The sequence below is a fragment of the Gossypium raimondii genome, chromosome 3 (assembly GCF_025698545.1).
Source record: "Gossypium raimondii isolate GPD5lz chromosome 3, ASM2569854v1, whole genome shotgun sequence".
NCBI lineage: Eukaryota > Viridiplantae > Streptophyta > Magnoliopsida > Malvales > Malvaceae > Gossypium > Gossypium raimondii.
In genome coordinates, this window is record NC_068567.1 from 7661764 (window position 1) to 7679011 (window position 17248).

The following is a 17248-nucleotide window of genomic DNA, read 5'->3' on the forward strand; positions in this document are numbered from 1 at the left end:
CAAAAAGGGGATGAAATAAGCTCGATCCGGTCCCTCTCCACCGCTTGGAATAATCATCGAATAAAATTAAGCTTTTCCTAAAAGCCAAGGTCTTCCTTCCAAAATCAGTTCCAGATGGTCTTCCATCTTAAAAATTATTAAGAATAAATTTTGACCAGCCACCTGTATTTCAAACTTTTTCCTTGTTTTCCATATTCCTTTCATATGAGCCCTAAAGCTGTCTGTGTTATACAGCTTTTCTGTCCAAACCGTACATATCAATGTAGGTTTAGAACTTGGAACCACCATCGAGCCTTTGACAGATAACTGAACTAGTTCTTCAGGAAGAAGAGAGATCTCATCCCTTCTCTCTCGGTCATCACCACCGCTTGCATCCATCCCGAGCCGCAGCAGTTACTGCTATCTCTAGGACTCATTAGCAAAGCACTCTTGGGAGCAGAGAGAGTTTAAGGGTTTTCTTTTAAGATTAGTATTAAGAATTTGTTGTTAAATAAAATAGATGAGTTGCATAATTTTAAATATATATTCTCACATATTTTATAATAAATATATTTTATACATTTTGTAAATTTATTGAATTGTTTATTTAATTCATGACACTAACTGATAAACTAAAAAAACACTCGTACACTCAAACCCACGTCCTCCTAGCAACAATGTTATTGAAAGTTTAAGTACTTAATTTAAGTTAAAAATCTATTCGATATATCACTTAAAATTAATTACGTGCTATAACTAAATTGTTTGGTAAATATTAGTTTTAAATTGTAAAAATTATATTTTACATTCTATCCTTAATTTTCAAATATTTTACCTTATTTTAAATAAAAGTTAAATTTTGAAAGTAAATTTTATAGGATAATATAATATTACCACAAAATAAAATTGAATTAATTGAAAATATTTTCATTAAGTGATAAATAGCTCTTATCTAATCATTTTCACACTTTTATAGAAAAATTTCTATTGGATTGTTTTTATTTTTATTACCAAACATGTGTAAAAAAAATAAATCATTGAAAATATTAAATTTCAATTGATTTAATTTTTTCACAAATGCCGATTGAGTCTTAACTCGATTGGCATGAACATTATTACCAATGTAGGAAGATGTGAGTTCGAGTGCGTTAAAGCGCATTATCTTCCTATTTATGGGTTGAGGAGAAGTTATGAGTAGTTCTAAGTATTGTGTCAAAAAAACAAATATGATCAAAACCTATAATGAAATTGTTCAAAAAAAATTTTCCCACATGTTATCAAATAAAGCCTAATTCAATTTTTTTTAAATATAATATATAAATGATTATGTTAGAAATGAATATTTGTTGAGTCTATTGACAAAAGTTCAATATCCCTTAAATAATATATCAAGTTCAAGACATGTAAATAGAAAAATAATATTAAAATAGTTTAAGTTACAGAACTTGATTTAATACATTAGGATATATGGTGAAGTTAGAAAATTTTTGGGGTAAATTAAATAATATATTTTTATAATAGTAAAAATGTAATTTTATTATTTTAATAAAATTTTTATTATTTTTTGAGAAGTGAAAGTAAAATTTTATAAATTAGAAAGAAGGTAAATAAAATATTTTCTAATTTTTGAAGCGAGAGCCTACCAACCCCTGTTAGTAGGGGTGAGCATTTGATCGAATCGAAAATTTTAGAGTTAATCGAGTTTTCGAATCTCATTTTATCATCCTAACTTTGTTTGAAGTTTTCTCGAATCGATTCGAGTGAGATGGAATTCGAATCGAATCGAATATATTTGTTCGAGTTAAATTTTAAAAAATAATTTTGGGTCCTTGTAACCACTGTCACCCATTGTAATAAAATTTGTCCACCTTAATCAATTTTTTTATTAACTTTCATCACTTCATAATTTATATATTAATTTTTTTATATTAGTTAGCTTCTTTACTTGCTTAGTTGTTTCAATTATCTTGATTCTTGTCACTATGTATTTTGGAATTAAAAATATATCAAATGTAAAAATATGATTTTTAATAAAAGTTATTTTAAAATAAAATGTGAAATTGATGCCAATATAAAATTTTAACACTAATATTTTATGGCATAATTAATAATTCAATTTTAATATAAATATTCAATATGACTAAACAATTCAATAATATAAATAATATAAAATGTGAAATTTAATTTAATAATATAAATAGTAGATATAAATAAAATTATTACTATTTATATTTACTGATTTTTTTGGATAATTTTGATTTTTTATTTGAGAGTAAAGGGTGAGAAGTAAAAGTTTAGGGGGAAAATAAAAAGTTTTGGGAATAAAAGTTTAAGGGAAAATAAATAGGGGGAGTAAAATTTTGGAGGGAAAATATTAAAAAAAATTGGAGGGGGAGGGTTTGTGGTAGATGAGAGGAGGGATGAGAAGAGAATAAAAGTTTTAGGGGAAAAGTGGGAGGGAGTAAAAATTTTGGGGGAAAATAAAAGGTTTTGAGGGTTTTTGGGAGTAAAATTTTGAGAAAAGTAAATGGGAGAGTAAAATTTTGGTGGAAAATAGATTTTGGGTAGATTGGGCGGTTTGGAGGGGAGGAGAGTAAAAGTTTTGGGGGGGAAGTGGGAAGGAGTAAAAGTTTTGAGGGAAAAGTAAAAAAGTTTGAGAGTTTGGGGTAAAAATGTAAAATATTATAGTTTGATATTTGAATTATTTGAATTATTCGAGTTATTCGAATTCGAAAACTCAACTCAATTCGAACTCGAAATTTGAAAAAAAATTCGAGTTGATTCGAATAACTCGATTTGTTTAACTCAAAATTCAAATTTTTTTTAATTTTTTCGAGTTGAATCGAGTTTTACTCACTCCTACGTATTATGATCCTTTTACCTTTTGAATATTAAAAGTAAAGAAAAAGAAAAGGTTTGAATAAGAATAAGAAAAAGGAAGATAAGAATAAGAAAAAGGAAGTCAAAGATACAACAATGGACAGGGTGGGTGTTGGTTTGTGAGATTTGCATTTGGGAATTGGAATTACAGCCTATACCCCCAAAGTTTTAAACCGCTTTGGTCTCATTAATTGTGTAAGATATTTTTTCACATCAGATATTATTATTAATTGTAGGAAAATTATCCGACAGACTGTTAGTGGACCGTAAAAATGGGTTATATGTTTGATTAAGACGATGGTTAAATTTTTACTTTCATTTCTTACTCTCCGTAAAGTTAAAAAGGTGACATATTTCTTATTATGATGATTTATACTATAAATAAAACATTTAATTTGAATTGATTTAACCGGCGATCTTTTTGTCCCTAACTTTAACCATAATGAAAATCATTTTTCTTGAAAGATTAAAAAATCTCACCCACCGACACCGACTCACCACCTCCTTTTCAGCAATCCGAATAGATCGACAACACGTGCTTGATTCTCAGAAACGCGTTCTGGGGCTTCATCTCAGCCGTCAGATTGAAATTTCCACCCAACACCTCGATGAATCTAGCCTCAATCTCGTTTCCAGGGGGCTGCCAACTTCGGTTTCTCTTACATTTCCCCTCCCTATATATACTCTTTCTCCCCCACCTTGCCTACTTGCCTAACCCCCCATCTCTCCTCTCATACTTCACTCTAACGTTCCCTTTGAGGTTTTAGGAAAACAGCAGAGGTACCCAACGCTCCTCCTTTTTCCGTTTTAGTTCACTTCTTGTGATATTGGTATTAGTTTTTGTATGTGGGTCATTTCGTACTTCATGTTTTGCATATGAAATGCTATAAATCTTTGCTATTTCTGCTTTTGAGTTGCAGATCTGCTTGTCTTTTTAGCGTGTTTCTTTAGTGGAATAAAGGATTTATTGAATTGGGTTTTGCAGAAATTAAGGAATGGAGACCTTCCTATTTACCTCGGAGTCTGTGAACGAGGGACATCCCGACAAGCTGTGTGATCAGATCTCTGATGCAGTCCTCGATGCCTGTTTGGCACAGGATCCTGAGAGCAAGGTGGCTTGCGAGACCTGCAGCAAGACAAACATGGTGATGGTGTTTGGTGAGATCACTACCAAAGCCGACGTAGACTACGAGAAGATCGTGCGTGACACCTGCCGTGGCATCGGTTTCACATCTGACGATGTGGGTCTGGATGCCGACAACTGCAAAGTGCTGGTTAACATAGAGCAACAAAGCCCTGATATTGCCCAAGGTGTCCATGGCCATCTCAGTAAGCGTCCCGAGGAAATCGGTGCTGGTGACCAGGGCCATATGTTTGGTTACGCCACAGATGAAACCCCTGAATTGATGCCTTTGACCCATGTTTTGGCAACCAGGCTTGGTGCTCGCCTCACTGAAGTTCGCAAGAACGGAACTTGCCCTTGGCTCAGACCTGATGGCAAGACTCAAGTCACCGTCGAGTATTACAACGACAAGGGTGCCATGGTGCCTGTTCGTGTCCACACCGTGCTCATCTCCACTCAACATGACGAGACCGTGACTAACGATGAGATAGCTGCTGATTTGAAGGAGCACGTCATCAAGCCGGTTATACCCGAGAAGTACCTTGATGAGAAAACCATTTTCCACCTTAACCCGTCAGGCCGTTTCGTCATTGGAGGTCCCCATGGTGATGCTGGTCTCACTGGTCGCAAGATTATCATTGATACTTATGGAGGATGGGGTGCTCATGGTGGTGGGGCTTTCTCTGGTAAAGACCCTACCAAGGTGGATAGAAGCGGGGCTTACATTGTGAGGCAGGCTGCGAAGAGCATTGTTGCTAATGGACTAGCTAGGAGGTGCATCGTGCAAGTCTCCTACGCCATTGGTGTACCTGAGCCATTGTCTGTATTTGTGGACACTTACGGTACTGGAAAGATCCCAGACAAGGAAATTCTCAAGATTGTGAAGGAGACCTTTGACTTCAGACCAGGAATGATTGCCATCAATCTTGATCTTAAGAGAGGGGGCAATAGCAGGTTCTTGAAGACTGCTGCGTATGGTCATTTTGGTCGGGATGACACAGATTTCACTTGGGAGGTTGTCAAGCCACTGAAGTGGGACAAGGTCCATGCTTAATTGGAGCTTCTTCACATTGATTCTATGTCTGATTTATCTTATCTGCTGTCTGCTACCATATGAGTCTGCTTTTCTTACAATTTCCTTTAATTTCTTTTTTTGGGTTTGAAATTTGATTAAATTTATATATATGCATATGCATATGATATGAGAGGTAATGAATGAAATAGCAATGAGAAAGGATGTACTGCCATGTTATTATTATTACAATTTGAAATATAATAACAGAAAATGAATTAAAGCATTTTTCTTTGTCTCAATGGGTAGCATTTCTTTTGGAAGTAAATTAATGGGGGTGATTCCTTGGAAATGGGTATTAGAGGAGGGCCCATTTATGATGGTGTAGAAAAGCTGCCAGTTGTTCATGTGAACTGTGTCGGTGGGATTTGTTCGGTGTGCGAAGGAAGGAATCATAAAAGTAGATGTGTGTCCTTTTTTCGTACCATACCCCCACCACATATTGAAAGCTCAACCCAATCTAGGCAAAACAAGCATTTGCATGGATTAGATTAAAAAAAAAATAATTAATTTAAATCAAACCGGTTTACGGATATTGTTATATTCTTTGTCTAGTTGGATCTTCTGCCCCCCCTTTCCTTGCGGTTAAACGTAATAATGTTGGCATATATTAAATTGGTATGTTAGTCATTTAGTGGAGAGTGGGGTATCACCTTTTTAGTAGGTGGCACCACAAAAAAATACGGGTTTCGAGTTTTAACCCGGTATCAAATACACAACATAGGATAAGGAGAGAAGTAATGCCACTTCACTGGTGGTACTAGTCATGCCTCCCTGAGAGACGGCATTGGTGCCAGCGGCACATCCTCTCCGTCAACCGCGCAATGTACTGCAAATGCAGTGTTAAGTCTCATTGAAGCACGAGAAAAAAGAGGGAGGGGCAGATGGGGGACCATGATTATAAGGTCCCCTTGTAGAGAAAATCCAGCAGAGGGAGAAAAAAAAGAAAGAAAGAAAAGAAAGAAAGGAAAGAAAGGAGAAGAAAGAGAGAGAAAAATGTATGTTTGTTAGTAATTAATTATATTTAATTTAAAGTGACTAGTAATTTTTTAGACAAAATGGATTAATTATTTTTATGTTGTTTTTTATTTATTGTAAAGTTTTTTGGTTAATAATTATTATAAATTGTTTGTGTTTAGTTTAGTGTTTTATTGTGATTTTTATGAATGTAATTTTTTGTTTTTAATTATTTTAAAGTTTTTTGTTAGTAATTTATGATTAGATTATAAATTGTTTGTGTTTAGTTTAGTGCTTATTGTGATTTTTTATGAATGTAATTTTTTGTTTTTTTAAAATTATTTTGTTAGTAATTTTTATTAGGTTATAAATTATTTGTGTTTAGTTTAGTGTTTATTGTGATTTTGTATGAATTTAATTTTTTTAAAAATTATTTTAAAATTATTTTGTTAGTAATTTATGATTAGGTTATAAATTATTTGTTTAGTTTAATGTGTATTGTGATTTGTTATAATGTAATTTTAATTGTTTTTTATTTATTTAACAATTTTTTAATTTATTAAAATGTTGATTAAATTTGTTTTTATATAATTTTATAGGTTGTTTGTAAGAAATTAAACACGTATGTTTCTATTTTATTTTTGTTGATTCGTATGTTTTTATGTTTAGATGATTTATGTTTATTTTAATTATATTATTATTGTAAACTAACATAATTTTTAAGTAGGTAAAATATGAGATTTATTATATTTTTATTGTAATTATATTATTATTCTACTATATTTATTGTATTATTTATTGTATGTATAATATTAATATGTTTTGATAATTATTAAAATGGACCATCTAGAAATTAATTATTGAAACTTGTTATTCTCAACAAATTGTTAGGGTGTCTCAGTTTTGTATTTTAATTTTGTTTCTTCTATTATTAGGATAAATAGGCTCAAATCCAAACTATTTACCTACCGTACTATGTTTTTTTTGCAACAACCTAATTGAAATTTTTTTTAGTTGCAGATTTGCAACAAATGAGTTCTTTGATTAATAATGATGACCACATATCAAATACTATTAATGAGATGGTAATAAAATTGTTATTTGTTACTCACATCATTTACAGAATTAAATTAGGTTATATTAACTATTTCGCTAATTTAATAATATTAGGGCCCGTAAGGCGCATTGAGGGGTCGTGTGAATGGTGTAGACTATTTGTCAGATGAACGCCTCATGCCATACTTGGAGTTAGCCAGCTTCAGATCAGCGACATTGATCTGGACCTTTGATTTGCGATACGAATTAATATCCGCTTTAGTAGAGTGATGGCGCCCGGAGATCCACATATTTCATTTGCCGTGTGGGGAGTACACTATCACTCTGCAGGATGTTGCACTACAACTTGGGCTCCCCATCGACAGGAATGCGGTCACGAGCGTAAGTTCGATATCTGTGTCAGCAGCCCTTTGCTATAACTTACTTGGACGCTCGCCCAGTGAGGAGAAATTTATGGGTTTAAGGTTTTCATGGCTAAAGGCTAATTTCAGGCATTTATCGAGTACTGCCACTGAATGGGAGGTGATGTATGTCGTTCGAGCTTTCATTATACACATTATAGGGGGTATACCCATGCCGGATGCAAACAACAATAATATCCATTTGATGTACTTGCCCCTATTATCTGATTTGCGTAACATCCGTTCGTACAGTTGGGGGTCTGCAGTGTTAGTTATGTTGTATCGCAAACTTTGTCGGATGACAAATCTTTCTGCCGTGGACATAGGTGGATGCCTTATATTGCTGCAGTCTTTGGCGCTTTATCGGATGCAATTCTTAGTATCGATTAGTCACCAATCATATGTATTTCCACTAGTGAATAGGTGATGAATTTTTACTTATTATAACAATTATTTGAATTTTTTTCGGATGATATTATTCTAACAATTTGTTTTTGTAGATGGAGTACTAATAGGGTATCGGGAGGTCATACACGGTTCCGATATACCGTCTGATGATCGAGAATCATGTTGGAGAGGGAGTAAGTTTTTCCAATATTCATGACATTTTATTATTTTATCTTACTCGACCCGCATTAATATAACCATGTTATTAATTGTGCAGTTCATCTGGATGCCCTATTCTGTCCCAAAAATTATGTCGGTTATTCCCTCATCTGCCCATGTCCACTCAGACTTATAGTACATTAACGCACCCATTGTCAATTTCTAGTCAGTGAAGTGGTATCATAGGGATCAAGTACTCCGTCAGTTCGGTTGTGTATAGTATATCCCGCCAGTACAATTGGGGGACATCTACAAGATTAGCAAGAGGAGGAAACATGGAAATGATTGGGCGGTAGTGCATGAATAATATATTGCAGTGTAAAACAATCGGCCTGGGCGGATACCTCAGATGGATCGTGCTTTGGATCTGCAACCTTCGTTGAAGTACATATATTGATACTTTGAGATAGGGAAATCTTATTTATTTGGTGGGCAGTCGATGATAGTCCCTCCACATATGACATAACTTGCGTAACCCTCCCATCCCTTTCCACATCTGCTTCTTGCACCCGAGCCAGAGCCAGAGCCAGATCCAGAGCCAGAGCTACACTTTGGGGATAGTTCTTATCATCCAGACTTGGGGAGCGATGACTATTTTCCGGACTTGTCAGGCCACGAATATCATTCAGAGTTTGATATCTTCAGCCCACTACCATCGCAGTACTCCACTCCTCTTAGCTCAAGTTCATCGATGGCGTTTGAGGCATATGATTTTTCTTCTATGTTTCGCACACCCCCACGTGCGGGTGAAGAGAATGTTGATCACTGCAATCACCCGCAACGTGAATGTCGACCTTTACAAAAATATACCCCTAAGACCACAACATCAAACCATTAATTTTAGGGTTTTTACAATTTAAATAGTCAAATTTGTATTTATCTAATTCTACAAAAATATAAATGCAAAAATACAAATTTTCTAATTCAAATTAGATTAATTGCAACAAACTTTAGACAAACTTTGTATTTATTTAATTGAGATTCATTGCAACATTAAAAATTGGAACAAACTTTGTTATTTAAATTAAATTAATTGCAACATTAAAACGAGAAACAAACTTTGTAATATAAATTAGATACATTGGAGTACATTAGCTCAATTCCTACCCAATCGCGATGATTGTACAATATGGTAGTTTCGGTGTGGGCATTTACTCTGATTATGACCAGCTAATCTGCATACGTCACAAAGCTTCCCGTCGGATTTCTCCCTAATGTCTATTTCATTATGGATTTTGGATGATTGCAAACGACCTTTTGGATTCTTACGCAACCCTTTGTCTGGGACAAGCTCGAAAGTTGTCGGAGGCACCTCCCATATAGGTAGGTCAGAAAGTATGGGGAACTCGTTCTCCCGAACATGTAACATGCGCTCAAGAATATACACCTCATCGATAAATTGTTTAACATTGAGTGAGACTTTAGCACAAGCTGCCATAACATGCGCACATGGATAATGAAGTGTCTGAAACCTCTTGTAATCGCACATTCTATTTCGGGGATTAACTCCGTAAGACCTAGGTGGTATGCCGGGTCGACGACTGATGGTCTCCATAACTTGAAATGTTTCAAAACATCATGAATATACTTCAACATTTATTGACCTCGTCATTTGACGGTTTACAACCATTGCATCCCTGGCATCTTCGACAAACACGTGTCTCGTCTCTATCTGGTTGACTTGTTGCTGCCCATTCTTGGCATCAAGGTAGCCAACTTGTAGAACGCAGCCAATAACACATATAAAATTGAAAGATGTTGTGTTTTCATCAACACAGAGTTAACCCCATTTGCTAAGTTGGTGGTCATATGACCATAGCGAAAGCCTTCGTCAAAACTTTGTGCCCATTGCTAAGGTTCCATGGTATCCAACCACTGTCAAAAATATATGTTCATTTCACCCTCCATGTCACTTTCAAGTCGAGTCATCCTTTGCCGAAAAATGTGTGACTTTAGTTCGTATGCTGTGTATGTATTAAGAAAAGATAAGTTACAGTCTCGCCCTAAAACATTAAAATGTATATTGAAAAGATAATGTCATCCTTTACCTATTCTCATAACTTGTCTCTGCCAATTTGCATTCTTATAATCTCGATGAAAGTTAATTGCGATGTGCCGGATGCAGTAAATGGATCTACATGATACACCTAAACTCCAAATGCGACAATTAATCCTTTCTCTCTATTAGAGATGATGCAAATATTATCGTTACAAATAAATACCTCCGCAGGTTCGTAAGGAAGAATTCCCATGATTCTATATTTTTCGTAACTAAAATGGCAAACACTATCGGGAGCACGTTTTTATTCTCGTCTTAAGCAACCCCAAGAAAGAATATCTGTATATATTTACTGTATAACCAGGTCCTATATACTTACACAAATGATTTGTAATGGGGAAATGTGTACATGTATGGATAAAACGTCTAGAACATTCGTTGGAAATTTTTTTTCCGGTTGTAGTTGGTCATCCAGACTGTAATAAGGTCGTGTCTGCAACTCAATTACAATCTCCGGTATATACTCCTGCATAGTGACTATCCATCCTTATAGCTCATTGTACGATGCATTGAAATCTCCGTACAATTGCTCAATTTCTATATGTTTAGCTATCCATGTCTTCCGGTATGATACTTGATTCTGGAATCGTGCCTGTATTTCAACAATCAGTACCGAAACTTTAATGGTTGGCATGTCTTTCACCATTGGCATGATGCACTTATAGATAATTTTAGAATCAAGGTTCCGATGATCTTCTGTTATACGTGTTGAAGTGTATGTGTGAGGGCCCAACAAATTTTTGTATCTCTCACATCTATGACTTATGGATAAATGCGGCTCGTACCTGCCAATTGCAGCCTTCCGTTGACCTTCTACACTTTCCAATGTATAATGTCAGTTTAAGCACGATGACTTTGTAGTCCACTGACACATTCATGCTATACTGCTTAATGGTAAATACACATTCTTCCTTACTTTTGAATCTCTGCCCCACGAACAACTCCTCAAGATCGGAATCTATGGCCAGCCAGTGAGCAAGTAGTATTTCAGGGTACTCCAAAAACTCGACTGCATGCGTCGCACCAGGTTTATAAGCGACATGTTTGCCCCAGGATTATCGTGTATCACAATACGTCGAATCTAGTTCCTGACTGAAGACACGTTAACATTTCCATCGTCATTCACGCCTTCGTCGTCAGTATCATCCGGGACCTCGTTCACATCAGGATCACTATCACTATCGACCTCATGATTAGAAGGATCACTAATATTGTATCCATCATCACCAACCACATTAGTCTCGAGTGCAACATTAAGATTGATGTCGATCTCGCGTACAGTCGATTGACTATCAATGTACGATATCAGAACCACCATACATGACTCTTGAGCTCTATGTTCTTCACCTAATAGAGTGGGACCTGCAGTTGGCTTCACACTAGCTAACTCAACAAATAACTGAATCGGTGCATTTTGGTCGCTCCAATTCCCACAATAAAGAGCAACCATTGTCTCCACCGTTTACAAGTTCCATCTCGGTGAATTTGATGGGATCTGTTGAAACTAGAAACTTGTAGAAAAGTTTCGAAATCCTTCTCCCACAACGTCTACCAATTTTTGCACTAATCCTTTCCTTCATATCATCAAACGAGACAATTCTGTTAAATCTCATTGCTATTTGTTGGCAACATTATAATATGCATCCAACTGTTATTGTCAAAATTACTCCATCAAAATAAACGCATACGAAAAACTGATTATCCATCTTCAATACTAAGTTAAAAAAGAAATAAAAATTCTCAAAACAATTTCGAACAGTAAAAAAAATTACTTAGATAGAAAATTTAATGAAAAAAAAGACCAAAATTATATCAATATGCAAAACTTTTCGTTCATAAGCTCAGACTTTTTCAGTTCTCATTTTGTACATGTAGAACCATATTTACTCCTTTTTTTCACATTCTCTACTCTCTAACGTTTACTTTATCTTTACATTTAACCACTTAAACTCATTTCTACGTTTTCTTCCATCTTCGATTCTGTATCTTCCTTTGAGAAATTCTCTATATTAAATTCTGAATTCTTTTCAAATTCATCTTCTACAATCCAATTTGGAAATTCCTTAGGATTTTCTTCCTCTTCAATCTTTATAACGGGTATTGAATTTATAAATTATCTTGGTAATTTCTTAACAACTAATTTATCTATCCATGGCATGTCCATGGCATGTCAAAGGCATTTTACTTTTCAATCAATTTTCGTGAACTTACACTTTCTCTCGTTATTTTTCTTACTCCATAAGAGATTATAAACTTCACGAATATAACTATATTTCAATAGGTTCGTGGTACCAATGTCTTCCAAAGTTGGTCTAAAATGATTTGATGCTCCCGTTCTATTAATGTCCCTCTAAAGGTCAAGTATTACACTTTATTCTTTCTAATCAGTTCATGACCCTTTCATATCACTTCTTGCATCTTTTGATTTACGATAATAAGGTGTTGAATGATGTCTTCTTTTGGTTTCATTCTATAATCTTGCAATTCTCTCATAATCTTATCAACTTTCTCCCTTTGTGCTAAAGTTGTTATCTCACCAGGTAATATAAGATTTATTGTCATTTCTACCAATATCTATGACAGAAAATAAAATTTCTTTCAAATTTCAGTATTTATCTATTTTCCTCTAGTGTCATTACTAACTAACAATTAATTTATAATAGTTACTAACAAAATAACTTTAAAATAAATTAAAAATAAAATATTACATTCATAACCTAACAAATCACAATAAACATTAAATTAAACAAATAATTTATAATAGTTGCTAACAAAATAAATTAAAACAACATAAAAATAACAATAAACAAACTATACAATACTAATAAATAATTTATCCTCATCATAATCCCTTCTATTAAAAAAAAAAACATTATCCTTCATTTTTCTTCTCTTCTTTCTTCTTTTTTGCTATCTTTTTTTTTTGTTAAACTATTTCTCTTCTTTACTGGGGACCATTGAAAGGACCCCCAAATCTGCTTCACCGGTGCCGCCTATCAGATAAGGGTCACTAGTGCTGCCTATTGATATGGCACCACCCCTATATACCATTCCCATATTTCTACGTGGCACATACTAAACCTGTAACACCCCTTACCCGTATTCAATACCGGAATAGGGTACGAGGCATTACCAAAACAGATGCACTTGTAAACGTATTTAACCGAGTTATAAAATTTCATCTAAATTAAAAATTTTAAAATAATTAACATGCTCCTATAACTTTTCATAGTATATCCTCAAAATGTTATAATCATAATAATTAGGGCTTACGAGACCTGATACATACTCATGCAATTCAATGCTTCATTTCCATTTCCTTCAATTCGCAATTTCTCATGCTCACGATTTAGATCATATCACTAGCAATTTCCATTTAATTCACGTACAATTCAATGAAATCAAGTTCAACACTAATACGTATTTACCATTTAACTCAATGTTTATTGATTATATCATTCAATAACACATTTATGAAATTCTCAATTTTGCAATGAAAATATCACTTTAGCTTGAATAACAACATCGTCCTGATAAAAATACACTACCACTTATCCATTTACTTTAATTCTTTTGGGCCCATTTGTCACTTACCATCCTTAATCAAATTAGGGAACGGTTACGGAAAATTGAGTACTTCACTTTCACTTTGCCATAGTATAACTATGGTCTTACGTATGATCACTTATCACTTGTCCCTGATCAGATAAGTGTAGCTAGGCTACCACTTATCACTTTGTCACTTGATCAGATAAGTGTAGCTAAGGCTACCACTTATCACTTTCTCACTTGATCAGATAAGTGTAGCTAAGGCTAACACTTATCACTTTGTCACTTGATCAGATAAGTATAGCACTTATCACTTTTTCACTTGATCAGATAAGTGTAGCTAAAGCTACCACTTATCACTTTGTCTCTTGATCAGATAAGTGTAGCACTTATCACTTTTTCACTTGATCAGATAAGTGTAGCTAAAGCTACCACTTATCACTTTATCTCTTGATCAGAAGTACTCAAATCCGGCGTTCCACTTAATTTGATCATTTATTCGATTTTTCAAATTTTTATTTTATTCTCATTTCAAAAATAAATACATTTCATCATACATTGTATAATTTATGAAATTAACATTTAATCATTAAATTTCAGCCATATGAACTTATTATTTCATTATCTTTCCACACTTGTTTCTATGTACATCACACAAGATATAAGCATATCATTCAACCATAGTTGCAAGCTAGTGTATTTAAACATAACTCTTTTTGGAACTAACCACACTATAAACCATTTCAATGCATAACTTATAAATTTAACGTGGCATAATCTAGCCACTACTTGGCCAAAGCCTAAGCATATACACCAAATATGTTAGCCAAATACACGTATAGCATAAGCATTATAAGCATGGATGAGCACAACATTTATTCATGTATCAGGCTTACCAACATGTGTTAATTCATAAACCATTCATGACATTATTTCATGCCAAATCATATACTGAATATACCATACACACATACTATGAAACTTTTATTTTCACACATGAGCTTAAACCATGACCAATAATGCACAAATATAAGCATCATTTCTATTCCATCGTTTATCAATTAAAATCAAGCATATGACCAATTATACACAAATCATCCATATATTTCCCAATTTTCCTCCTCCTCCTCTCCATTCCACATCCTTAATGTGTATAACACACTTAAACAACATTAGCTATAATTTCATTATTCACTCACATGTATATTCAAAACTGTTTATCCAAGTCAGAGTCACTAAATTATTTTTATCTGGAGCTCCAGAGCTCAAAATTAAGATTCGTTAATTTTCTCTGAAACTATACTCACATATCTTCATACCATAAAATTTTCAGAATTTTTGGTTCAGCCAAATAGTACAGTTTATTCTTTAAAGTTTCCCCTGTTTCGCTGTCTGACAGTTCTGACCACTCTTCACTAAAAATTAATTATCTCATTGTACAGAATTTTGATGATGTTTTAGTTTATTTCTTATAAAAATAGACTCATTAAGGATTCTAACCATATAAATTATAACTCATAAACATTTTTGTACAATTTTTAATGATTTTCCAAAGTCAGAATAGGGGAACCCGAATTCATTCTGACCTTGTCTCACAAAATCTATTATATCTCATGATTTACAATTCCATTGCTCACACCGTTTCTTTTATAAGAAACTAGACTCAATAAGCTTTAGTTTCATATTTTATTCATCCTCTAATTCAATCTCTACAATTTTTGGTTATTTTTCAAAGTTGGACTACTGCTGCTGTCCAAAACTGCTTTAGTGCAAAATGTTGATTTCCATTTTGCCCCAAATTTCACAGTTTATACAATTCGGTCCTTTCTCAATTAACCCCTCAATTAATCTAATTTTCTCAATTAATACTTTACTAGACATTATAAGTTGTTACACAACTATTGAAATTCAGAATTTCCACATATAACTCTATCTTCAAACTCTTTTACTATTAGGTCCCAAACATTCACTTTCTATTCAATTCTTTCAATAAAATCAGCATATGAACAATTTAAAGCTCTAATTTCATGCTAAATCATCATATAATTCCATCACATATTCATATCAACTTTCAACTTCTTTCATAAAATCAAAAACTAATGAATTTAACAAGTGGGCCTAGTTGTAAAAGTCATAAAAATACAAAAATTTCAAGAAATAGTCAAGAATTGAACTTACTTGTAATAAAAATATGAAGATCCTGATTGAAGAAGCCCTTCCATGGTGTTTTAGCTGATGAGAATTCAGAAAAAATGAAGAGAAATCTAGATAATTCCACTTTGGTCCTAACTTTATTAAGCAAATTTTGCAATATTCCAATTTTGCCCTTAATTCTTCTTACTTTCTTGCTGATTTCATGCCTTTGCCGTCCAGCCCAAATAGACCTTGGGTCTATATTCCTTTTAAGCCCTCTTCCTTTTATCATTTAAGCTATTTAATCATTTCCCAAAATTTTGCATTTGTTACAATTTAGTCCTTTTTGTTCAATTAATTATCGAAACTTTAAAATTTCTTAACGAAACTTTAATACTAACTTTTTAACACTCCATAAATATTTATAAAAATATTTATGGCTCGGTTTAAAATCCCCGAGGTCTTGATACCTCATTTCGATTCTAATTATTTTAATATTTATTTCTAGTGCACTATTCACTATTTCAAAATTTTTCCTAACTTCACATTTAACTTCTACTTACTAAATTAATAATATTTTCTACCCATTTGTCAAATTTAGTGATCTCGAATCACCGTTCCGACACCTCTGAAAATTCAGGCCATTACATTTTTTTTTCTCGTCGGATTTGTGGTCTCAAAACCATTGTTCCGACTAGGCCTAAAATCGGGCTATTACAAAACCCAAAACCCGTATTTTTTTGTGGTGCCTCCTACTAATAAGGAACCACTAATATAAAATTATTATTTTTAAACATTAAAGAAATAATTTTTAGAAAAAAAAAGGGGTGATGCTGCCTATGCACCACCCTCCATTGTCTTTGATATATCATTTTGGTATATAATCTGGCTGACATACCAATTTGGTATATAATTATTTATTTTATATTATTACAGTAAAAAAGTCAATTTCAGGCATGCCTAGCTCCATAGAGTGACAATGGTGTGTATAATACTCAAGAATTAATTCATCGTTGTATGATCAAAGATTACTAGTGATTCCAACATTATGCAGGTGAGTTAAAGCTTGCAACCCAAGCCAAAATTTGTTTTTTGAGATGAAATTAAAAGATTTTTAGGGAACAAAACTAAAACTTGTATTAAATGACTTAGATTAAATCATTATTTTTTAGGACGACCCAAAAATGAATTGATAATTCTCATATTTAGAATTATTTTAGTTTAATTTTCCTAGTATTTTAGGAATTTTAGCTTTTATGTTAGTTTTTATTATATTTATAGTTATATTTTATTCATACTTTGTTTAATTTTCATCATTTTTAGAGTTACTTTGGGTTAAGATGCAAATTTCTTTTTCAATTGTAAGTTTAGAGTTAAGCGTGGAAGAATTGGATCTCCCGACCTCTCTTTGATTCAAACCTGAGCGGATGTCA

At 33.4% G+C, this 17248-nt stretch overlaps 1 protein-coding gene and 1 long non-coding RNA gene across 2 annotated transcripts; both read left to right on the forward strand.

Moving 5' to 3' along the window:
- Nucleotides 1-3476: 3476 nt before the first annotated feature.
- On the forward strand, nt 3477-5280 carry LOC105796950 (S-adenosylmethionine synthase). Its single transcript, XM_012626817.2, has 2 exons — nt 3477-3639; nt 3845-5280. Exon 2 carries the CDS (start codon nt 3855-3857, stop codon nt 5034-5036), a length of 1182 nt encoding a protein of 393 aa, XP_012482271.1. The 5' UTR covers nt 3477-3639; nt 3845-3854; the 3' UTR covers nt 5037-5280.
- Nucleotides 5281-7196: 1916 nt separating this feature from the next.
- LOC128039612 (uncharacterized) lies at nt 7197-8881 on the forward strand. The gene is made up of 3 exons (XR_008194056.1): nt 7197-7891; nt 7969-8049; nt 8133-8881. It is a non-coding gene; the product is annotated as an uncharacterized LOC128039612 (long non-coding RNA).
- Nucleotides 8882-17248: the final 8367 nt, after the last annotated feature.

Coding starts and splice junctions, on each gene's coding strand:
- LOC105796950 (XM_012626817.2), top strand. CDS start 3,855: ATGGAGACCTTCCTATTTACCTCGGAGTCTGTGAACGAGGGACATCCC.